Source organism: Cupressus sempervirens, chromosome 5 (genome assembly GCF_028749045.1).
Source record: "Cupressus sempervirens isolate cs-2001-9-10 chromosome 5, ASM2874904v1, whole genome shotgun sequence".
NCBI classification, from domain to species: Eukaryota; Viridiplantae; Streptophyta; class Pinopsida; order Cupressales; family Cupressaceae; genus Cupressus; species Cupressus sempervirens.
The window spans coordinates 509,090,529-509,116,098 of record NC_143122.1 but is presented as its reverse complement, the minus strand read 5'-3'; the positions used below and the strand labels follow the sequence as shown (position 1 = coordinate 509,116,098).

At 34.2% G+C, this 25,570-nt stretch overlaps 1 protein-coding gene across 5 annotated transcripts in view; it reads right to left on the bottom strand.

The window, feature by feature from the left end:
* Positions 1–9,434: 9,434 nt before the first annotated feature.
* Positions 9,435–25,570, bottom strand: part of LOC149556942 (histone acetyltransferase MCC1-like) — a 46,623-nt gene continuing 30,487 nt past the window's right edge. For 3 of the 5 annotated variants that reach the window (XM_089831576.1, XM_089831581.1, XM_089831580.1), the window contains exons 2-6: positions 11,085–11,350; positions 10,811–10,955; positions 10,544–10,643; positions 10,194–10,422; positions 9,435–10,076 (exon numbers count right to left, since the gene is read on the bottom strand). In XM_089831576.1, coding sequence (XP_089687702.1) covers positions 9,899–10,076; positions 10,194–10,422; positions 10,544–10,643; positions 10,811–10,955; positions 11,085–11,350 — 918 coding nt within the window. In that variant the 3' untranslated portion in view covers positions 9,435–9,898. Of the gene's footprint in view, positions 10,077–10,193; positions 10,423–10,543; positions 10,644–10,810; positions 10,956–11,084; positions 11,351–18,800; positions 18,932–25,570 lie in introns of all 5 variants that reach the window. The other 2 variants (XM_089831578.1, XM_089831577.1) reach the window with 1 other exon arrangement.

The window sequence follows — 25,570 nt, the reverse complement described above, 5'->3', positions numbered from 1 at the left end:
AGAGTGATCTAAAATATCATTTGAGAAAAATTCAAAAACCATTTTCAAAGCTTAGAACTTTGATTTTTTTTGGTGAATTGAGCACCTTGCACATTTCCCTAAAGGTGTGAAGGTGCACAAGTGCACAAGTTGAAGTTTTGGTGAATGAATTATCTCTAAAGGTGTGCAAGTGTGCATATCTAAAACATCTAGAGGTCCATTGGGGTCCTCAAAATTACCATGGCTTCCTTGTCTTCTGCAGTAGCTAAGATCACACTCAAACTCATGACTTTCAAGTTCCAAGGAATGCCCAAGAAGTCACACTTCATGATTTCCATAGGGAGGTGAGGGTAGAGTATGAAACTTTAGACTTATTAGCTCCTCAAGAAATCACATCTTCCATCCAAAATTTCAAAGGGAAACATCCACACATCATTTTGGTATAAAGGGGAGGAAAACTCAAATATTGAAAATCAAGTTTTGACCCTGAGAATAATTTTTGGATTTTTGGATCTTGTCACCAATGTGTGAAGGTGAACAAGTGTGAAAGTGTGCATGTGTGCAGGTGCACTTTGAAGGTGTAGTTTCCTAAGGTGCACTTTTCTCAGAGGTGCACCACTAATTAACTACCAATTGCTATTTTAGAGCATTCCATGCATTAGAAACACATTTTAAGGGCAGTTCAATTCCCAGAGACACCAAGAGAAGGCTGAGATTCCATTTTTAGAGCTCCCAAAGACTTCTACATCATCCCATGGCTTCTATCATCTTATCTTCTCATTCTTTTATTGTTTAAGTCATGTAAAGACTCATGCACCCATTAATTGATATAAACAAGGGTGGAGACCTAGTTAACACCATTTAGAGAGTTAGTTTGTATGTAATTAGCTTTATTTTATTAGTTTTTTGCATAATGTTTGCATTAAAAGATCTGTCACTCCTAACACAAAAAGAGGAGAGGATTTTTTTTAAATACATGGATGTAATATGTATTCTAGGCCATTATTTTGATGCAATAATATATGCTATTGGTACTCTTATTCTGAGTGTAGTTATTCTTACCAGAGTGTGTTATTTTTGTGAATGCATGTTCATTAATAATAATAGAGCAAATGGTTTTATTGCTTGTTATGATTGTGCAATCTTTTAGTTGTGGTGTTTGCCTTGTGTTAACAAATTTTGTTGTTGTGACGAATTGGAGAAAGGATAATCTTCTTTCTTGCATAGTGTTTTGTCTCATGTGAGCACACTTTTCATGGCCTCAGGATTTGATGAAATGTGAAACATCTTTTGGTTATTATTGAAGTTCTCATCAATGATTGCACTATCAAAGTTGAGGAAGTGTCACTCCCAATTTCATTAGTGGATTTGAGGAAGCACTACTCCCAATTTCATTAGTTTCCTACCAGATCCTTTTGATAATTTAATTCACATATGTGCTGTTACTTTGGCTTATGCCCATTAGGAATTTCCTTTACAATAATTTTTTTTAAATCTCTCATTACTCTATCTTTGTTATTTTCTTTTCAAACACTTAGTTAAAATAGGAATTCATATAGTTGCATTGATAAATTGCATTCATCATAAAGCATAAAGTACAAAAATATATCTCTTTTGTGGTTACATTTCAACATGTATGCATATTGGTTGGTACCAACAAAGGCCTCCTTGTAAACATACACATTTATCTTCATCTGAGTTAACCAATAGGTTGAAAAATAGCCATCTAGAACCTTGGAGTTGGTCATTGATCAACTTTTCAAGAGAGAGATTCGAAAGGATCTTTGTTGTTCAACATTGTACCAAATACTACTCAACAAAATGCATGAGTCAAATTTTTTTACGAGATCAATGATTGGGAGAATTCAACGAAGATCCAATGATGAAGATTAAAGGAGAAGGATAACCACAAAGTTTTATTTTCTATGTGGCTAAATACAATATATCTAAGATCGATGATTATGATTAAGTGACAATAAATGGAAGAATTTGGAAGCACAACGACTACTATGTATAGAGATGTTCAAGTAAATTTTTGGTTTCTAGTTGAAAGTTGAAGTTGCTATAAATACAAATTATTTAAGGAGTTTGAGAAGAACAAAGCAAGATGAATCAAGTAGAAATAATGAAAGATAGAAGCAAATTTAGTGAAATTGTAAGTGTGAATCAGCCAGTGAGAGATCACAAAGAGACTGAGCAAATAGGAGATCTGAACAAGCAAGGTAGTGCTATATCTAAAATAATTATTCATATTGTTACTTTCTAATTGCTATAGTAGAAGATCTCATAAATCAAGTGGATCTAACAAGTCTATGAAATCCTATATGATAACATTGATTTGTGGTGTTTGTAAGTCCTCTAGAGCAAGCTACTCTTTAGATAGGATCAACGAGTGATAAGGTCTAGATGAGATTTTTGTGTGAATCCTCTAACAAGGTCACATTAACAATGTGTATGTAAACCTTTAACAAGTTTTTTTCCTAGCAGAGCTCACTTCAGAAGAGTGGAAATTTAGGGTTGTCGGTCCCTGGTGGTTTTTCAATCCACGTTACAAATCTTGGTGACAAATATGTGAATGTTTTCATGTTTCAAGTTAATTTTCATCTTACTACAATTTGGTAACAACTAAGTTAATGGTTAATAAATACTAAGTTTTATTAGTGTTAGTCAATAGTAACAAAATAGTGAATGAATAGTTTGGGGTAAAGTGATTGAGTGAGTTAAAAGTGAAGTTGAATGAGTATGCTGAGTGATTTCTTATGATGTTTTTGAATGGTGTTCGGTATTGAAATTGTTTGAAGGGACTATAGGATAGCTAAAAATAATTGATTCACTCCCTCTCTTAGTTATCTAAAAAACCATAATCAAATTGAGGTTCTTCCAATTTAAGACAATACATTTAGCCGCCACTTTAGTGAGAGTATGGATCAACCCACACTCATAGAAAAATAGAGAGAAGAAGAAGAGGACCTGGTGAATCACAACAAGATAGGACATCATTTAGTGAAAGGGAATAAGATCCCAAGACCAAGACTCCTAACTCCACATCTATGCATAAGGGTGCAAAAGCAAAGTGAAAAGAGCAAAAGATAAAAAAAACAAAGACACAATAAGGGGTTAGTACTAAACAAACCTAAATCAACTAGTAAAAGAGACCCCAACTAAATAAATATCTCACTCACTAATACCATATTTGGAAAGTTATTAGAGGAGCATAAGTGATGAAATAAGAAATGGAAGAGAAACATGATTAACAACACAACTTCAAGATATATCTCTACTAGCATGAACGCAAAAGGGAGAAGGTAGAGAAGAGAAATTACCTCACCTAGTAGAGTGTCCACCCTAATGTGAAACACTAGAAGAGCTTCTTACAAAAGATGGAATTGAATGGTCTAGCAGGGTAGTAACTTGGTAATCAACCATCAACATTCAATCCATAGATCAATGTCCTTTGTACCAACATGACATGGTCCTATTAAAATGTATCAACTTTGTATGGGAGTTGGCATGTTGTACTTGAATGTGTTATCTATATATGAGATTTAACAATTTTTTATGCGTCAATCATATAAAATATTTAGCATATTTGTCTAGATGCATTGCCAATAAATGAGATTTAAAAATTTTGTCCGCACTACCCATAAATGAGATTTAGCATGTGTGTTTTGTGTGTGCAAAAGAAATGAAGTAACAATGCATAGATTTGAGAATAACTTAGAAGGCATACCAAGCATCTAGGGCTAAAGTGCTCTAATCCATACTCAAAATCCATGTTTGCTACCATATTATAATGACTAGAAATTATGTACAAGGAGGATGTGTGTATACCCCCATCCTTATCATGTGTAGATACTAGAAATGAGAAGGAAGAGAACAAGGATACCTACTTTATGCAACAAGGATATATCCTTTATATAACAATGTGGACTACATTCATAGTGAAGAGCTTTAACTCTTATAATCTAAGAACATATACAATCATGAAAAGGATATTATGCTTTTGGAAAGAGGATCCACAAAAGGGAGAAATACTAATGACAAGGCATCTTCCTAAAAATAGCGCTTGATCAAGATAACAACTCCAAGAAGAAGAGAAGAAGAAGAATACACATATTCAAACCCCTATAAATAGGTGGAATAGGGATCCTTGGATGAAGGATGATAATCTCCAAGCAAGGGAAAGTGTATATAATGGACGTAGCTTTACTTGATAAAGGAGGGTGATGACTTGGGATATACACTTGTTTGAAAAAGAGAGAATCCATAGACAAAACACAATTATTCATAAAGAAAGAGAGCAATGTCACACAATAAACAATTTCCACTTAAGCCTAAGGAAAGTAGATTCCTAGAAAAAGAGAGAGATAATATAATACACAAAGCTTCTTTCCCCTCAACATGAGACAAGAAAATAAAATCTACGATGGATTATATAACATAATCTTGAAAGATATAAGGATGATTCATAAGAAAAAACTGATAGCCATGCACAAAACACAAACATCCCATAACTAACAAGAAGTATTATAGAACCATACTACACCATAGAGAAAAATTAAAGCTAGAAACACCATAGGAAAATAAATTCTAAACAACATAAAATGCTAGAAAAGATATCACATATGAATTAAGCTATAGATGATTATTATATGAGAAGTATTAAAGACCAAGGCATGGAAAGATATTTGGTAGGAAAAACACACGGTCATGATGTAACAAAGCAATACATACCGATAGGTAGGAATGTTCCATAAAACAATACATATCTATAGAGAAATAAAATAGGGAGATGAAAGGATACCATGCTATGCCTACTAGTTATCATGAGAAAAACCAAAAAGGGATAATGGATCCTAGAGAGAGAGAGAGAGAGAGAGAGAGAGAGAGAGAGAGAGAGAGAGAATCCTACATGAGCCCAAAATGATAGAGTCTTTGTAATAAAATGTACATACAAGCATAAAATTGTACTTAGAATTCTAATCCCTATGCAACATAATAAATGTATACAAGAGAGAACATAATATTATAAAATAATGTAAATTCATAAAGGATATTGGATACATTGAACAAGAGAAGAATGATAGATTATATCTCCCTAAGTGGTTTCAATTTACACTAGACATGTAATTTCAAGCAAACATAAGATTGTCATTTGTATGATAATCCACAAGTAATCATAATAAATGAATGGAAGAAAATAGGTCATTATGTAAAAGGAAAACAAGTCAACAAAGGGAGATAATGGATGCTATGATACAAAAAGAGGAAATAGGGCCCTTACCCCCCAAGTGAAGAGACAAAATAAATGACTATTATGCTACTCACAAAGTAGGACAATAATCCCCCAAGAGATAGGATAACAATATCACATACCTAGGAGCAATATAATAGGGATGTATATGTATCAAGTAAAATGATCATGAAAAAGATACCATTCATCACTACAAATCATATGAAACATAACACAAGCAAGAAATCAATAAAGCAAAGAAAAATAATATCTTTTAGGTGTAATGAAATGTAAATAGAAGCAATAAATATGCATATACTCATCAAATAAAGGCATTTGATGCACAAAATAAAAAATGCTTGATGTTGGTTCGAAATCTAAAGTATCCCAATCTTAAAGAGTTGACAAGCCACTTATAGGGTCAACATGAGTAGGATCCTTAGGATCTAAAGTTGAATTTGTGAAAGGGTCATAATGATTATCATGTTCAACTAGACCTAAATTGATTTAAGATGTGACTTAAAGGCAACAAGAAGAATCAAAAGTGTGGTTTTCTATGACTAAGACACTCTTAGGAGAACCACAAAGAAAAATCATCAAGGACTCATCTATTTAAATGATATCAATGAAACACATAGAAAGAGGTTGATTATTAGGAGCACTAATAATGTTATCATCAAAGTGTGTAAAATTTGTCTCATGGGGAAGAGTGTAATTCATATCCTTATCTAAGGTTTTATCCCAAATAGTATAATTATCCGAGGGAAGAAAACATACATTAGAGAATATTTGTGAGTATAAAAAGTTTCATGAGGAAGAGAATAGTCAATATTCCTATCCAAGGGATCATCCCAAATAGTAGCACTATCAAGGTTAGGAACACATGAATCACTAAAGGTTGATCAACGTCATCTTTGAAAAGAGTACCCTTTGAAGGGGAATGCAAATCAATGAAAGGAAAAACAAAGTGCTCATCATATGCATGAAATGGGGTATATTGAATAATATGAATGAAACTTGAAAACAAAGATAACAACCCCACTAAAATCAAGTGCAATCACATGAAATGAACTAGATGTAATTTCTTTGTATTTTCAAATTACAAACATATGAAATGCAATCTATACGTAAACAATACAAAAGGGGATATAAATACCATAAATGAAAATAAAGTAGAGCCAGATACACCAAGAATAAATATAACTCCAAAATCAAAGAAAGGAAATGTCATAGGTTAGGTTCACCAATTGTGTGTAGGGAAAAAAAGGAAGCAATCCACCCTATACACAATTAAGGGAAAAATAAAGATCCACGCCCTTAATTAGATTTTATTGACACAATAGAATGTCATGTTGGAAACTACAATTAGAGCAATTGTTATGTTGTCATTGATGTTAAACCTTATTGGCAAGACATTTACTAACAATGTAGAGTGGCATGTTTGTTGATTGATGAAGAGGATTTGAAAAGTGAGCTAACTAGATGAACTAGTGAAGTTGTTGAGTAAAGAGGAGTGTGTATGTTCGAATTACAATAGGCACTTAATTAGTTAGTCTTTGACAAGATAATGCATTGTTTTATCATTATATGAAGTATAACAAAGATGAGAAAAATACAAGCATGACCTCATAAATTGTGGTCAATGAAAAAGATGAAGCAAAAGCTTAAGGAACTTACGAGATAGTTGAGCAAATAGTATTAGCTGAGTGATAGTTATGGTTGAGCAAGATGAAGGAGAAAATGATGTATTGACCAAACATAGTGAAGACTAAGAGAGCTATTGAAAGCCGAGTGAAATAGAACAATAAAGACTTGTCCAGAGAATGCATATTTTTCTTATGCTTCTTGACAATCTCCTGTTGTTCCTCGACATTATTTCTTGATCCAAGACTTCCCAATCATTGTACCAATCCTAGAGCTCTCCATGATTGCATCAATAATATTGGCAAGTTCATAGAAGGCTTTCTCTAGTTTGAAAACCATGTTTTGGAATAGATTCAAGGAGTTGTAAATGCTATCCCACTCGCCCTCACATATTTCGCAATCCATCTACTCATGTTTGTCCCTTTCAATGGCACTGATTTTGTTTCTAAGATAGTCTCATCCCTCTTTATCTTCCTCTTCCCCTTCCTAATTCTCCATACCCCAAGAAGAATGATTCTCATTCTAGGAAGAAATAGGAATAAAGGCTTCATCTTCTTTCTACTACAAAAGGTCAACCATCTCTTCTCAATAACAAACTTCCTCCATAAGACACAAATTTTTTTTTCCATCCTCATCTAAAGAAGATGACATTTTGGATTGGATTACAAGTGGTAGACAAATAGTGTCTTAGGAACATAGTAGACAGATGGCTTGAACAATACCATGCCTTTGCACATATGTTTATCTGTGCATGCATTGTGGTAAGTCATCTTTTTGCAATTTATGAACCATGACATCTTCTGTGGAAGGCATATAAGTAAGTATTATCTATCTAAATCAAATAATTCATGATTCTATTTAAATTGCTTAGTGGTACCGCCTTTATCACCAATATCATCAATGTCATTAAATCAATTCACATTTTGGGCAAGATGTTCATATTGAAGGGAATAATTTGCTCTCATAGTCTTCTATTAAGGCTGTTTCATTATGAAGAGAAACATAATCATTTTTTTGTGGTTTTCTCTTAATCATTGCCAATATTATCATCACTAGTTAAGAAGAATCACAGATCAACACATCAATGTTTGTTCCTACAAGGATAATAATCTTAAAGACGTGTACATATTACCTCTTCAGTAGATTGCATTCCTTCTTATGTCAAAATTGAGAACTACAATCTTCTACCTTTCTTCCTCTATATAGCAAAGACATCGACAGGTATTGTCAATGTACATGTTCCAATATTTATATTTTATACTTTTAAGGCTACAACTTTATGTATAGCGATTATAATAATTTGGATATACATCAACAATATCTCCTAATGTCAATTTTTTATACAAAGATAAATGAAATGAAAGAATTTTATTATTATTTTTGCTTTTATTCAAATTTTAATTTAATTTTTTCATGATACTGAAATTAAAGAATTTTAATATTATTTTTTCTTTTATTAAAATTGAAATTGAAATTTTTATTGTTGTAGAATTTCAATTCAATTGATATTTAGAATTGTAAAAATATTGTTTTTGGGCTTCCAACTTATATCATTCAGGAAAAAAATATTTGTTTTAAATTTATCCACTTCTAAATTTTATTACATTGAAGATGACTTCACCTACTATTTGTATAAAGATAAGAGCCCTAGTCATAATGATTGTAGGTTTTAAAAGTACAAAGTATATGATTATTTCAATTACTTTCAACAAATAATTTTTCATATTCTTCCTATTTCTAAATCTTTAACTATTTCTCTCTTTTTATCTCTTGCTCTCCTCATATCTAATTCTTCAAAAAAAAGTTCTATCTCAATTTGCTCCATGCAAACACTTTATCTCTCTTTCCTCTTGTCACCTTAGATCTATGCTAGATTATTCACATTAAAGGCACAAACTTCCATCAACCTAACTTTTTCACTCTTTCCTTCCTCTCACCTTAGTTCTATGTTAAATCTATGCTAAACTATTCATGTTTGAGGAAAAAACATTGACGCTTTGTATCTCTTATTGTTGGTCATCCTCAATCATTGTCCTAAAATTATCAAAATAGTCTTCCTAGATTTTCTAATTTAGAAGAATATAACCCTTCAAATACATCAAGCTTTTTAAAGATTTTCCAACAAACATTTCACACCAAATTTTAGATATTTGACAAAAGTAATCAAATTCCAACCAATTATGTCACTTCATTTAATTGTAAAGATTTGGCCTTGTAGACCATAACATTTTGTGTGGATCCTATAGTCAAAGATCCAAACCAAATGACCAAATTACAATAGTCAACTTGCTGATGCTAAAACAAATCCTTAATCAAGTCTCAAAATCCAACACCCTTTCTTATAAATCCATTTTTTATATTCTCAACATAATTTTTCTATCTATAAAATTTGTCTAATTATCACCATTAAAATTTATTTCATTTTAAATATATTATTTCCAACTTTTCTATCAGCTTTATTTAATGTTTTATATATTTTATTTATTTAGTTGGCATGTATTACCTGAATTATGACTCATTCTCAAGAAGTTGATTCATGCACTTGACAAAAACAACCTCTTCAAGTCCCCAAACAAGCTAACCCAATAAAGAGGGATAAATTAATATTGTACTGAAATCGCCTCTATAATGACCACAAATGTTTATACTAATTATTAACCTATGCACAATACGGTGGTGCAACTTATATGCACCATCTGGTGTTAAATAGTCTTAAGTCTTTAATATACAAATGAAATACACTCAAAAAAGGTGCATATAAGTTGCCCCACAGACCCTGCCCACAAATACCAACAAAAAATGCAAAGCCTATAAATAATTATTATTATAATAAAATGATGGCACTGTAAATTCCCGGACCACAGACTAGTGTCCTTAATAACGGTGCATGTACACGAAGCACAATGCTCACCCCACAGCAATTGCCTGAAGTAAGACACTAGACGCTGCTTACAATTTCCAGTCTAATGGAATGAGACTACTTTCACGAACACGCGGAAGAATATATTAAACATTCCATCTTGACTCCATTATACATGCGGCTTAGACACATTGACATCCACTATTGTCACATACATGAAGCCTGCGACTTGAGCTTAATAATCCACCGACTTCTTTACATTTGGGATATTTTGTGCCTTTTTCTTCATTCCTCCAAATTTTTGCTAGAAGAGACTGACAAAACTTCTTTATGTAAGCGCCAACTGCTGCTAATAAATCACTGTAAAACACCAGCATACATTGAGCGAGAAACCGATGGCACAAATAAGCATCAAAAGCATAAATCCACTTAAAAATATTCAAAATTAATCTCAATCAATAAAGCACAAGTACTTACAGTGCTGAACAAGGAGCTCGTCCACCATTTACATAATACACGTACAAGTATGCATCATAATGGCATCCATTGATATAATAAAAATTTTGCAGCTTCCGCAAACACTGAAAGGAGTTCTTCTTGTAAAAAAGAATAGCAGACTGATTGTAGGAGATGACATGCAAATAAAGTGCTCGACAACTTGGAATGCTTGATGCGTATTCAATAACCTCCCATAACAGCGCAGAAGCTAGAAAAACAACATCCATATTGACGATAGGAAAGTCAGATGATTTGCAATAAAATAATGAAAATTATACGGAACATATATATTTCAAAGCCTCAAAACCTCACAAGACCTCAAAACTTGCCTATTCCAAGATTTCTATAAGGTTTTATGACACCAAGAGTTAGTATATACACAAGTGTTCGATCTGTCTTAACCATATCATAGCCCAACATATCTTCTGCCTGCATACGCAGGTAAAGCTAACGTGAGAAATTCATAATTGAAATTTCCAATTTCATCATTGCGAATAGAGAATTGAAAATAAATCAATAATGCTGAGTCAAGGAAAGAAAGCGTATGAGACACAAGTAACAAGCACCAATGCAGATGTAGATCAGAAAAATTGCACCTCGCTTTCTGATGCTACCACAACTCGTGCAGTGACGAAGCCAATAAGTTCATCTCCATGAGCATCAGGCCTACTAGTGTCAACTGCTGCCCATGATACAATTCCTCGACCATTAACCACATTTAGAAAAAACTCTGATTCATACCTGACATTAAAATCCCTCGAATATTATCATTTCATATGTTTATATTATGTGCACATGCTGATTTCATTGATAAACAGATCACTGAAAGATATAACCCTGACACTCTTAACTAAGGCAGTGTATTCTCACCTTATTGGAAATAGTGCCTGATGAATTTCCTTGAGAACTTCCAAATCAGATGGCCCTATAGGCCTATAAACAATTGTTGGTAGATGAGTGATCCTTCGGACTCCTGGTGCTACCATTGATGGTGTTGATATTATTCCCATAAAAAGTTCTGAAACGCTTTGTGAAGATGATCTAGTTGCTGAGTCTCCCCAGATGCTACATCCTTCAACTTTTTCATACATAAGGCTATGAAAAAACTCGTGATGTTTCTGCTCTTCTCTCAGTCCCTGCAAGCATAATCAATTCCCTAAATTAGCTTTACTACAGCGTGCAAAATAGTGAAGTTAGTTACAACTGACTACAATCTGGGTTGCACGACTTTCATAATCCTAACGTATATGTAATTTGTTCCTGGCAGGACAAGAACTACACTCGAATTTAAAAAGACTATCAGAAAAATTCAAATTTGTGATGTAACTAATTCTGACCATTTAATAACAAATAGTTTGGACAGTTTAAAATGATGCATCTTACAAATATTCCTCTCTTTTTGAGGAAGTCAATACAAATAATATAACAGAGACCATCAAGTGTCCCCGCATGTAATACCCAATAAAACCACTTATTGATGTTGCTTAAGGTCAGTAATGGTGACTAAAACTCAGATGCACTAATTGATTTTTGTTTTGGATGATGGTTAAGTTCGAATGAATCCTACTAATGATGCATGCTTGGGTGATGATGATAAATTATTATTAAGAAATAGCAGGTAAAAGAGGGTTTCTCAAAAACCCAATCTCTTTTACAATGATCAAAATATAGACATTAAAGGATTACATAAGTAAGAGAAAAATAGGAGTTCCCAAAAAGAAGAACAGAGCTACAGTCCAATAGCAGGAAAACAAGGAAACAACAGGCAAACGGTGCAAGAACGGCATAGGCCACCAGACCTACGGTTGAGAAGAGGAATGATCTTAGAGGTCCACCAAAATCCACTACTCACCTAGAATTCCAAATGATCCTCCAGCACCTCACTGTCCAAATCCATGACTGCTCTCCTACTGCCTCATTAGACTATTGTTCTTTCACTTGGGTGTGCTTCAAGAATTATGATTTTCCTTTTCTGCATATTTCCTTAAGCATAGTTATGCTGGCACCAAAGTTCTAAATGGCTGTCCAGCTACATTGGATAACACTGTTCAAAGAGACCATTAGGTGTTCATGATTCCTTTCTATCTTACTTGTGTTTGAGTTGAGGCTCTTATCATTTTCTTTTTAATATCACAAACATCCCTTCCAATTGTCCTCACTGAAATTCGACACACCTCAAATTGAGATTGTTTCTCATCAACCTGTTTTACACAGCTGACTCATACAAACTCTCAATCTCTCCTCAATCCTCAGACCATCTTAAAATAATGCATTGAAAGCTGAATAATTTCTCCAAGGCATTCCAGTTTGCTTTTAAATCCTTGAAGGAATTCCCCCCTGCATTTTCTACACGAGTCTTGCCTCGTTGTCATCCAAAGTATGATAGGCTTCTTTGTAGGGCTTCAAAGCTTTGTCCTTTCTAAAGGACTTACACTTTCTTATCTCTGCTATCTCCTCCCCCGAGGAATTATTGGACACTATTATCATCTTTCCTTTACCACCTTTAATCTTCCCTTTTGCCAACTTAGAGCTCCCTTGGGGTTTATACCCCTTGTACCTCTCCTTATTCCTATTTTCCTTAAGACTCAACAACTCTGGTCTTTACTGGCCCTACACATGGAACCCAATTGACAACCAATTTGGGGAAGAAGCAGAATGTACCATGAGAGGGCCTGTAGGAATGATTTCAGGACAGGCAATTTCCATAACCAACACCTTCATAGAAGGTTGTAGGACCACTTTGGCCTTCAGAACTGGTAAAACATATAGATAATAACGGAACAAAATTTCCACCTAGTTAAACACACATTCGCCTCCAAAAATTCCAACAACGTGAGCAGGTAAATGGGAAAACTTGCCAGATTTCTGAGTCTCAGGTGGTTAGCATAGAGAAATGATAAGAGAAAACGCACTTGCACCTGCCTTCCAATGTTACATTAATTGGATGCTCGTCTCATCCCAAAGCCTGGGCAAAGAATCTCTTAGATAACCCACTTGGCATCTAACTTCCTTCTCACCAACTCTGAAGAAGGCCTTAATATCTTCTTTATTCTTATTTTTTCCTGCCTTGTTTGCCTTCACACCTCCTTCGATTTACAGCCCAATAGCCTCATTGATGCTTTCCTTTGACACCTTGAAACAAATATCTGACATTGACTTCCCTTAGTCTTCCATGTATCTGGCAAGAACTACTAGGTCAAAGCCATTAATTCTATCCATGAAATAAGTCTACACTCCCTTCCATATGGACCTTTTCCTTGTCCCTTCGCAGGAGAATAGTTCACTTCAGATCCTCTCACCACCCATACTGCTAGTGCTGGTCCAAAGCTGCTGAAAACTCTCTATCTTCTTGAAATCGCCCTTAAGAGATCTAGAGACTTGAACACTGCTACTACAAACACTAAACCAACTCATGTGAAATATTGAGCTTGTACACATGTAATGATGATATATCATATGACAATTCAAATGCCTATGCTTCTTAAAGCTGGTTCTTTCAGGAATATGAGCATTGATGACATATAAAGCTAATAATAATAATAGCTTACTAAAAGTAATAAAGGACCAAATGACCTCATCATCCCACTTGTCAGCCAGTGGTAAAAAAGAACCTGATGGAGCCTAAAAGTTTAGGTCTCCATTTGTGAGATAATGATTGAAATTTTGATAGTATTGTCACTAAGTGGGATGCCAATATAAAAGCTAGATCCTGTTATTAGTTATTTTGTTGAGATTAGGATAAAGCATCAAGGATCTATTATGCAGGGTTATATGTTTAAATATGCTTCATCCAGATCAGATTGATAAAACAGAAGCTCTCAGTTGTACACTCTTTTTGGAAGGATGATTAGGAAGTGTTTGGAAAGCTTCTCTCAGATCCATGTAACTGCCAATACCAAATCAATCACATGAAATGTTTCACAAATTGAACTACAATAGTAACTCCAGATTTTACAAGAAGTTATTCAGCACTGACTGATCTTGGGTAAGAATTAGGAAGGAGTTCGCATCTATCACTTTATGGTAAAATCTGAAGCTTATATTCACAGTACTTATATTCGAGGTTTGTTCTCTACATTATTATACATGGGGAATTTCAGACAATGGGCTTAAGGCAAAAATCTTTTATAATATTTTTTCTTCAGGAATGTGAGCACCAACTCAAAGTAAAAGGGCATTATCTACAAAATTGATGATGCTTCATTGTTCAAATTTTAGACCAGATGTGAGGGTTATTTATATCACACCAATGAAGGCTTCAGAAAATGTGCAGTAAGTAAGAGATTCGAAAATTACTTCTCTGAAAACCATCAATAAAGTTGTATGGGCAAACAGTGGATTGTTTCATATTCAAGAAAATTGAGACAGAACAAGAATGGTACAGTTCAGAGTTATATTCTGAATCTATATAGAGAAAGCATGATGAATTTCAAAACTTCAGGAGTCACGATGCAGATAATGCAGTAGCAGGGTATTTTACTGAAGAAAATATATGATAGAACCAATGATTTGGTATCCACGATAATTTTATATAGCAACAATCCCGGTTGAAGAAGTCCAGGCAGATCCAGAATGTGGTGATTGTGAGACAAGTTTATTTGTTTGTTAAAGGCTGACTGTATGATGACGGCAGGGAATAATAGAGGCATATAGTTTTGAATTGCAAGAATACCATAACGTGTTTTTAGTTTTTGCATACAGGAATTATTGTCACAAAGTAATATTACAGGTTGAACTTTGAAGTATCATATATATTGAAGGAGTCATTAACAGGCAGATATTTGCTACCCTCAATGTTGACGTTGGATAATCAAAAAAATCTCTAGCCCTCGTATCCTGCATCTGCACTGAAGTTTTAATATTTATTGGTCGATATTTAACATATTCCTTTTTGCTGTAGGTGTATGAAGGAGCGGAAGCACTTGGCATGAAGCGAGTAATCTCTACAATTGCAGATTTGAATAGCTTCGTGAGGATATTTGAAGGCCCACAGGACAAGGATTTAGACGCCTATAGATTCCAAAGCTTCCAGAGGTCTGAAGATTCATTAAGTGTTTAAATTTTTGTAATGTTGTGCAAAGAAATAACAACCAATATGAAGCGGAGGCCTGGGCATATATGCGTGAGAGAAAGAAATTACAAGTATGCCGTCAGTTATATTATAATACAACCAAACTGTGTTTAAACCATATTAAATATTTAGTATTGGTTAGTTTTATTTATGAAAGGTTGCAATGTTTGATAAAGCAACCGACATCCTCTGGCTCTTTATAAATGTGTGATATGAAAGATCAAACAGACTACCATTCACAAATATTTTCGAAAAGGCTCTTGACATTCCTAAAGCATATATTATTGAATTTCTCCTTTGGAAAGGAAAGAAGTTGAACTAAGCTCCTGGATATTGAGATTATTGGACATACATTTCAAAATACAGTAAGACATTGTGTTGAGTGGAGCATCAATATTTGGGTGTCTTCAACATGACCTTTTCTGTAGTATAATTAGTAAGAATTTCATTTGTTCTAGAGTTAAATATTATATAGTTCGTCTTTTGTGATCATTTTATTTTTTACTTATTAACAATTCATTATCACGATAAGTAGATCCAATTGTTCATTGCTATTTAAACTAGATAAATACAAATACAGTGAAATATTATTGTTTTCTTTATTTGTATCTATTTTGTCCATGCAAGGGTTAAAACATTATAGACTGGTTTAAATAAGCATAAAAAGAAATAATTTGACGCATTGTGATAACTAAATTGTTTCTAGATATAATATATCATAAAATTGTATGTGAGAACATATACTTTTGACTCTATTGCCCATTTAAAATTTGGCATTGCTCATTAAACCGTTCATATTTCTCAATCTATATGCTGGCAATTTTCTAATCTTTTTCTTTGAAGAGTTTGATACTTATTTGTTTTAGTAATTCATTTTAAATTTTTCTTTCAACAATTCTAAACTCTATTAAAGTAATCAAATTTTGAAGAATAATATTCACTATTTGCAATCCAAAAGCTTTTCTTAAAGTCTTGCCACTTAAGGAAGTTGTCTTTGCATTATATCTATTCGCTATAAAACATCTTGGATCCAAATTTTGTTGTCTAGGATCGGTGTACAAGCCTTGGTGTTGCAAAACCAAAAGCACGAAGGATTTAAATTGAATTGATTGATCCTATCAAGTTGGCCAAAACCGATTAGATATCCCAACATCGAGCAGGCAAGGTTTGTAGGTTTCTAATCAACGTTTTTGATAACCAATAGAACCCACAAGAACTATCAACAACATTTTTAACATCAATAAACCAGCAAAGTGAAAGTCCATCTTAAACTGTTTTTCCACCTTGATCCACAAAGTGCAACATTAGAAATGTTATTGGCCACCCTATTACCTATTGGATACAATCAGTTAATTGTATGTTGTCTTTAATGTTACACAAATGTTAAGTATATACCGAGCAATCAGTGTATGCTAAGCTCACTCGAGAGTCAAAGGAAGTTGCAATGTATAACAAGCATCTCAGCTTTAAGTCCAACGCGAGTGTTAACTGAACTCACTCAACTACCAAAGGGAGTTTGCAAGAAGATAGTGTCTACCGAGTTCACTCGACAACCAAAGAAAAATTGGCATGGAACCAGTGTTAACCGAGCTCACTCAATTACCAAAGGAAGTCTGAAGGAAAATCGTTTATGAGTTAGTGTTGACCGAGTTGGGTTGGCTAACGAAGGATTTTCCTATATCAGTTTTGTTGGTTAGTTCTAGCCGACTCATGGGATGAATTTCATTTATTTGAAATTGTATTCAAGCTGACTTGACAAGGTAAATCATATAAATATAAGGTCAAGTTGAGGACTGAATTGAGGAAAAGAAGAGAAGTAGCATGGGATTGAAAAAATAAATCAAGGAAGCAAATTGACTGAGCTGGAAAGAACATTCTGATCAAGGAGGATCAAGTATTCAAGCTAGAACAGAGATCTGAAATCAGCATATACAATTTGCATCAGCAATCAGGTCATATCATTACTACTCTAATATTTGTAACAATGTATCAAATCTCTTAACAAAGTTAGCATAACAGCTATTTGTCAAATCCTCTAACAAGGTGGCATTTTTAAATTGAAGTGTCTAAAGACCTCTAACAAAGCCACTCCTAACAAGGTGAACTAACTCCTTTAATAAAGTCGCACCTAATAGGGTGTTTTGTAACCTTTAACAGGGTTGGCTCCTAACAGGGCTCACTTCAAAAGAGTGAAAAATAGTAACTAGCTGCAATTGGTGGTTTTTTCCAAATTGGGTTCCACGTTAAATCTTGGTGTATCTTGTATTCATGGTATTTGCTTTATGCTTCTACAACTAAGTTAATGAAGGTTAATCACACTTAATATCATAAGATCTGCATATTCAGTGTCAATCAATAATAGTGCATATATTCAATATTAACCGAGTGTTTACCGAATGATAGTGATTGTTAGTGTAAACCGAGATACTATGTTAATCGAGTGTTTCAATGTTAACTGTGTTACAGCAGTATATTTAGCAGAGTTTGATTTTATTTTGTACTAACATATAAAGGGATCTAAGATTTGTTTTTGTGATAACTGATTCACCCCTCCCCTCTCAGTTACTCCTCTTACATTTCCAACAATTGGTATCAGAGCTTTTGGTGCTTGCAGAGAAAGTTTCAAGGACCTAAGCTAAAGATCAAGATGTCTTACAAAAGGGAGATCCCTAAGTTGAACAGAGATAACTTCAAGGCATGGCAAGAACTCATGAGATCACATTTGGCAACCATTGCAGACTCGGGCCTATTGGTTCCCAAAACCGCAGATTGAAATCCTACAAGCCTCGCCTACTTGATGCTAAGATATCCAACTAGTTAAAGCCAACTTGACAGGATTGATCAATGCGATCCAAATCCCCTACATTTTTGGTTCTGCAAAACCAAGGCGGGTGTACCTGATCCTGAACAAAACACTTAGATCCAAGACACTTATAATAGATTGATTAGAATGCGAATGTATTGAAAGTTTTCCAAATGGAAAGAATTATAGAGAAACTTTAAACTTGAAAATTATGAATTAATAAATAAATGTGATAATGTTTTAAATAAAGAATGAACATAACAAATGAATATATTAATTCCTCAATAGAAAGAAATGAAATAGTTGCCAACATATGGATTACGAATCAAGAGTAATATAAAGACCAATGCTTAATTAAATAGGCAATCAGAGTCAATATTATAAGTTGAAACGTACAACTTTATAAAGTTCAATGTACTTAAACTATAAACAATTTCAACAATTCAGATGCACCAGATCAATTATATAAAAGCAATTATAAACTAATCTAGGATGCACTTTAACTCTTGTGATATGGAGACAAATTAGACATAAATAGGGAAACAATTAAATATTTCATAATATCTATGTTTTATCAAGTTTAAAATGCAATAATGACCTGGTACACTTATTTGAATATTAAAATGTTTATAGAAATTAATAAAACTATTTATAAAGGACACAACTTAATAGTATTTTAAACTCTAATGCAAATAAAAATAGACACGCTTACAGATTGTGCCGAAAATAAAAATTGCACATAGAGAGACTCCTTGCGAATGATCCATCCACTGCAAATTTCTCCTAACCGCATAAAATTTACCCAATACTTCAAATCCACGAGCTTTGTTCAATCGCTCATTCCTTTACCAATGAAAAAATATAATATATCAAAGTGTGCATAAGATATGTAAAATTTTAAAATATGAATATGAATTGTTTGTTGTGTCTTTTACATCCCTTATTTATAAAGGATGAAGGGGCATTATTAACCATCGCACCCTTTTATACAAATAACTAACCTATGTAAAATACTTAATATAATTTAATTTTGCCAAAATACAACCGACAGTGCATATAGTTTCCATTGCACATTCTCATATAGCCTCATCAGGTGGAAATATCCTTCCAAATGTATATTTTTTAACTCACGAGTGCGGAAAATACATGAATGGCACAACTTCAACATATGGGGCATAGTCATTGCATTGTAGAGATTCCATTTGTTTCACCGTAGGTGTTGTTAAGGCATCATCCTTTCATGTGTTTCCTCTAAGATTATCCAACCTATCAAAATGCAATGGTGATTCCTAACGCATATTCCACGAACCTACAACAAATACAAAACATAATAAGATATTGACTATCAAGTAAAAGTTAAATAAACGAGTAATATTGAATGATTCAAATTCCTTCTATAGCGATGACCATCGATAATCAATAATGCTTGATGCTTGACACTTCTTTCATATTCATTCCTTGTTTGAACTCTCTGATGAGATATATGCATTTAAACAACCCAAATTTCAACCTGATTGGAGGCCAACTATCGTTTGATATTGTTCTAATGTGCGTAGCCTTAATCATATCGAGCAATTTGAAACTATATCTTAACAGCACTATTTTTCCAACCAACGGCACCAATTCAATTTGGATTGAAGATATTAATATATTAAAATTAGTCTTCAACATCTCTTGACAATCCCTTTTATCGACACCAACTCTGCATCATTGGCTAATACAATAGAGATCCCACTCAAATTGAATGGTCTTTTTGGTGGATACCAATTTATTTTATTTGCCTCTTGCAAACACCCTCTTCCGCTATCTTGTTGATAATTTTTGTTGTACTGAGAAATCCAGAGATTCTGCCATGGTTCTGCTGCATACATATTCATGATATCTCCTTAATTTCAGATTCCAGCCTAAAAAGGCATAGGTTTACTGGTTTCCACAAATTGACCCAAAAATCATGTGAAATAAAACATCTTGTTGGGCTTCTTTTTTACTGCATCTCACAAGCATACATATCTATGGCTTAAGCTTTCATGAAGGCTGCTGCCTTACAGTTATCTTTTAACCCATCAGCCCATTCTGTATGCATCACATGTCCAAACCGTTTGATTGTTAATGGAGTCTATGACACAATAATTGCTTATTCATTTGTATTCCATATTTTGGCTGGGTAGTACTTGTTCTATAATCACAATATCTTCATTACTGATTGAACACTTACTAACTTTGCATTGTAAGATTGGTATCAATTCCTTCTATAAACAATTTGCTGCACATACTAATGTTTACAATTTATATTAATGCGTGCTTCTTCTTTAAGTGAGGTCAACATTTGCCTCACTTTCCAGCTATTACATGGTTGCTTTAAATGTATTTCATTATATGCAGCATAATTGCACACAACCATATCCCATTGCATGTACTTGAATTCTTCATCTTTTGATTTGACATCAATGCTTATATTTCCATCATGACTCTCTAATATTGTTTCTTAAATGGAGACTATAAATTTTGCAAAATATTTAGGCTCCATCAGGGCATAAAGTACCTAGACACCAAGTATGTTGCACCTACTAGAACTATGACTGTTTAAGAAATTACAGAAAAGAAGACTCATAACATTATGATGATTGATATTGCATCCACTCTTAACCATGTTGAATTTGATGAGGTAAAAGATTGTGGTACTACTTATGAGATGTGGATCAAACTGAAAGCTATCTATGGAGGTGATGATAATGTGAGGAGAGCTAAGGCAGAAAGTCTCAGAGGTCAAATTGATCAGATGAAGATGAGAGGGGATGAGAACATTGCACAGTACAGTGAATGAATCAAAGCCAGTGTGTGTGCAATCAAATCCTCAGGTGGGAAAATTGATGATGTAACAATGGTAAGCAAGGTACTTAGAGCCCTTCTTCCAATCTATGCAATCAGAGTGTCTACTATTCAAGAAATGAGATGTGATCCTAAGAGATATAACCTTGGATGCATTGGTGGGAAAGTTGACTACATTTAAGTTAGATAATTTTGATAATTATGTTCCTAACTCCAGTAACCTTGAGTCTACATTCCAAGCAAAGCTATCACTCAAGAAGAAAGTTGCAAAGTCTAGAAGCAAGAAGTCTGATGGTGAAGATGAAGATGGTTCTAATGATGCTCTTGAAGTCATTGAAGCATTACTTGCAAGAAGATTTCCCAAAGGCAAAGGAAAGTACAAGGGCAAAATTCTTTTGATCTGCTTTTCTTGTGAAGAAGTTGGTCACATTGTTGCAAGGTGTCCAAACAGAGAGAGCAACGAAGAAAAAATGCATAACAAGTACAAAGGCAAGAAGGATTTCAAAAGCTACAAGGACAAGGTAAGAAATCTTGCTATATTGCTAAATATTTTGATAGTAGTGAAGAAGACGAAATGGTATACACTATTGTTAAAGATGAATCAGATGATGAGAATGATAAGATGGCCCTTATCTCACATGTTAGTAAAAATGATACATGAATTATTAATAGTGGTTGTTCTTACCATATGACTGGTGACAAATCAAAATTTGAGAACTTGGTACTCTATGATGGTGGAAGTGTTAGATTTGGCAATGATGAACCATGTTATGTAAAAGGTAAAGGTTGTATTGCACTAACCAATGATCTTAGATGTGATAATGCTTATTGGGTTGAAAAACTAAAGCATAATATGCTTAGTGTGGCACAATTGAATAACATTGGATTCAAGGTAGAATTCAAGAATGGAAAGGCCAATCTATTGGATGGGAAAAGAAATCTAGTTGGGACCAGCAAGCAAACTAAAGGTAATCTATTCTACCTAGATCTAAATGAAAATTCATGTTTCATAGCTCAAGTAGAAGAAAGTTGGCTATGGAATAAGAGGTTGTGTCATGTGAACTTTGATAACTTGGTAAACATAAGCAAGAACAAAAGGGTTAGAGGCATTCCAAGCCTGAAGAAACTTGACATGGGCATATGCAAGAACTGTCAAATTGGAAAGATGGGAAAGACAAGTTTTAAAAGCAAAAACTATCACTCTAAAGAAGTATTGGAGCTGGTTCATGCAGACCTTTGTGGACCTATTGGAATACAAAGCTATATTGGAGATAAGTACTTTATTTTGTTTGTTAATGATTATTCTAAGATGATGACAGTTATGTATTTAAAGAATAATAAATCATAAGTTTTTCAAAAGTTCAAATAGTATCTAGCTAGAGTTGAGAAGGAAACTGGAAAGAAACTGAAATGGTTAAGATCAGATAGAGGAGGTGAATTCTGCAATGAGAGGAATTAAAAGACAGGTATCTGCACCTGGTACACCTCAGCAGAATGGCATTGTTGAGAGAAGGAATAGATCAATCATCGATTGTGCAAGGACCCTGATGATAGAAAAGCATGTTGCTATCAAATATTGAAAGGAAGCAATCAGCACTGCAGTTCATACCTTGAACCAAGTTCAGTTGGTGAAGGATTCAAATCAAACACTTTTTAAATTATGGTATCTCTATAAACCTAATGTGTGTTACTTCAAAGTATTTGGCAGTAAATGTTATATTCTAAAGGAGTCAAGAAAAGGAAAATTTGATAATAAAAGTGATGAAGGCATATTCTTGGGATATATTCCAATAAGAGTAAAGCATACAAATGGTTGAATCTATCTACTCACAAAGTTCTAGTGAGTGCACATGTAAAAATTGATGAGTTTGCAAAAGAGTCTGAAAAACAAAGCAGGAAAGAATCTGAAGACTACAGAAACTTTGTTTACTATCAGTCTGATAGTGTCCCTGAAGTTCAAGCAAGTGGCAATCGGCAAACTTCACCGACCGAGTCCCCAAAATCCTTAGTTTAACCCGAGTTGCAACCAATGCAACTTGAGTCACAGTCTGAAGGACCCGAGTTTCAGCCAATGCAAACCAAGTCATCTGATGGACCCAAGTCATAGACAGTGGGACTTGTGCATGATTCAAAAGTTCATGGTGAACCTAGTGAATTCATAAAAGAGCCCAGACTTGCTGGATATGTCAGAAGGCATCATGCACTCGAGCAAATCATTGTAGATCAGTCAGTTGGTACAGTGACAAGGAACAAATTAAAAGGTACCTGTTTGCTTATTGAATTTGAACCTAGATCTGTCAAAGATGCGTTAGAGAGTGGAAGTTGGATAAAGGCAATGAATGAAGAGATTGATCAGATAGAAAGGAATAAAACTTGGACTCTTGTTCCTAGACCCAAGGACAAGAATGTAATTGGCACCAAATGGGTATTCCAAAATAAGCGAAATGAGAATGGAGAAGTTTCAAGAAACAAGACAAGATTAGTTTGCAAGGGTCATGCTCAAAAAGAAGGTATTGACTATGAAGAAACTTTTGCTCCTATTGCTAGACTTGAAGGTGTTAGAACACTCCTTGCATATGCAACACACAAAGGATTCAAAGTGTATCAGATGGATGTGAAATCAGCATTCTTGAATGGAATCTTAGAAGAGGAAGTCTACATAGAGCAACTAGAAGGTTTCATTGATTCTAACAAAAGGGACATGGTTTGCAGACTACACAAAACTTTGTATGGTCTCAAACAAGCCCCCGGAGCATGGTATATAAAAGGTTAGATAATTATCTCATAAAGATTGGTTTTCAAAGAACTAATGATAACAGCAGCTTATACATCAAAGAAGGACCAAATAAGAAGATTGTGTTGGCATAAATCTTTGGGCATAATACATTATTTATTGGAAATGATGATTTGTGCAAATCTTTTTCTATGGAAATAAGCAAGGAATTTGAAATGTCAATGTTTGGAGAGATCAAATTCTTTGTTGGCTTACAAATTCAACAGATGAAGGATGGTATCTATATTACTCAATCAAAATACATCAAGGAGATACTGAAGGAATTTGGAATGGAGTATTTTAGACTAGTTGGAACACCTATGTCTACTGGACTTAAACTTTCCAAAGATGATGATTCCAAGGAGGTAGACCAGACTACATACATATCAATGATTGGAAAACTTCAATATGTGGTTCACACAAGACCGAATATAACAGTAGCAATTGGTATGGTGGCTAGATTCTCTACTAATCCTAAAGAAAATCATATGATGGCAATCAAAAGAATCATGAGGTATCTGAAAGGTACTGGAAAGTATAGCTTGTAGTATAAGAAACAAGGAAACTTTGATTTGAAGGCATTCACTGATGCAGATTGGTCGAGAAGTGTTGATGATAGGAAGAGCACTAGTGGGGGAGCACTTTTTCTTGGAAAAAGGCTAGTATCCTAGACAAGCAAGAAGCAAAACTGTATCTCCCAATCAACAGCAGAAGCAAAATATGTTGCTAGAACAGTCAATTGTTCCAACATTGTGTGGTTCAAGCAACTGTTGTCAAGTATGAAGGAGGAGATCAAGGACCCAATTGTTATCTTCTCTGATAACACATGTGCAATCAATATATCCAAGAATCCAATGATGCATAACAAGACCAAGCATATTGCAATAAAATATCATTTCTTGAGAGAATTGGTACAAGACAAAGAGGTGAGGTTGGAATATGTGAATACTAAATAATAGCTTGCAGACATATTCACCAAGCCATTCCCTAAGGATATGCTTTTTTGTATCTATGAGGTAAGCTAGGGGTCATTCCCCCATCTGAAGCTCACTAATCAGATTTTAGTGATGCATCAACCAAACATGTTGAAGACCAGACAAGTTGATGCAATATTGTTAGACCAGATTGCATATGAATCTGTACATCAAGCTTGGTACATGGAAACTACGTTGATCGTTGTCTTTGGAATAAGATGTCAAAGAGGGAGAAGTTTGCTGTCATGCATTAGAGAAATTTTGTCTGATATGGAGAGTTTGTTGTTATATATCAGAGATGTCGAAGAGGGAGAATGAATTTGGTTGATATCAAAGAGGAAGAGTTTGATATTGCAGCCATTGCAATCAAAGATTGATGACAGAGGGAGTTCACACTAATAGAGGGAGTTCTCATGGATGATAATTAGAATGAAACTAAGGATATTATCCTTCTATTTTGCTCTGAAATTTCTATGTATCATGACATGTTGTGTTGCCATTAATGCCAATGAGGGAGATTGTTGGATACAATCAGTTAATTGTATGTTGTCTGTGATGTTACACAAAGGTCAAGTATATACCGAGCAATCAATGTATGTCGAGCCTACTCGGGAGTCAGCGGAAGTTGCAATGTATGATGAGTGTCTCAACATTAAGTTCAGAGCGAGTGTTAACTGAACTCACTCGGCTACCAAAGGGAGTTTGCAGGAAGACATTGTCTACCGAGTTCACTCAGCAACTAAAGAAAAGTTGGCATGGAACCAGTGTTAACCGAGCTCACTCAATTACCAAAGGAATTCTAAAGGAAAATCATTTCTAAGTACTAGTGTTGACCGAGTTGGGTCAGCTATCGAAGGATTTTCTTGTATCAATTTTGTTGGTTAGTCTAGCCAACTCATAGGATGA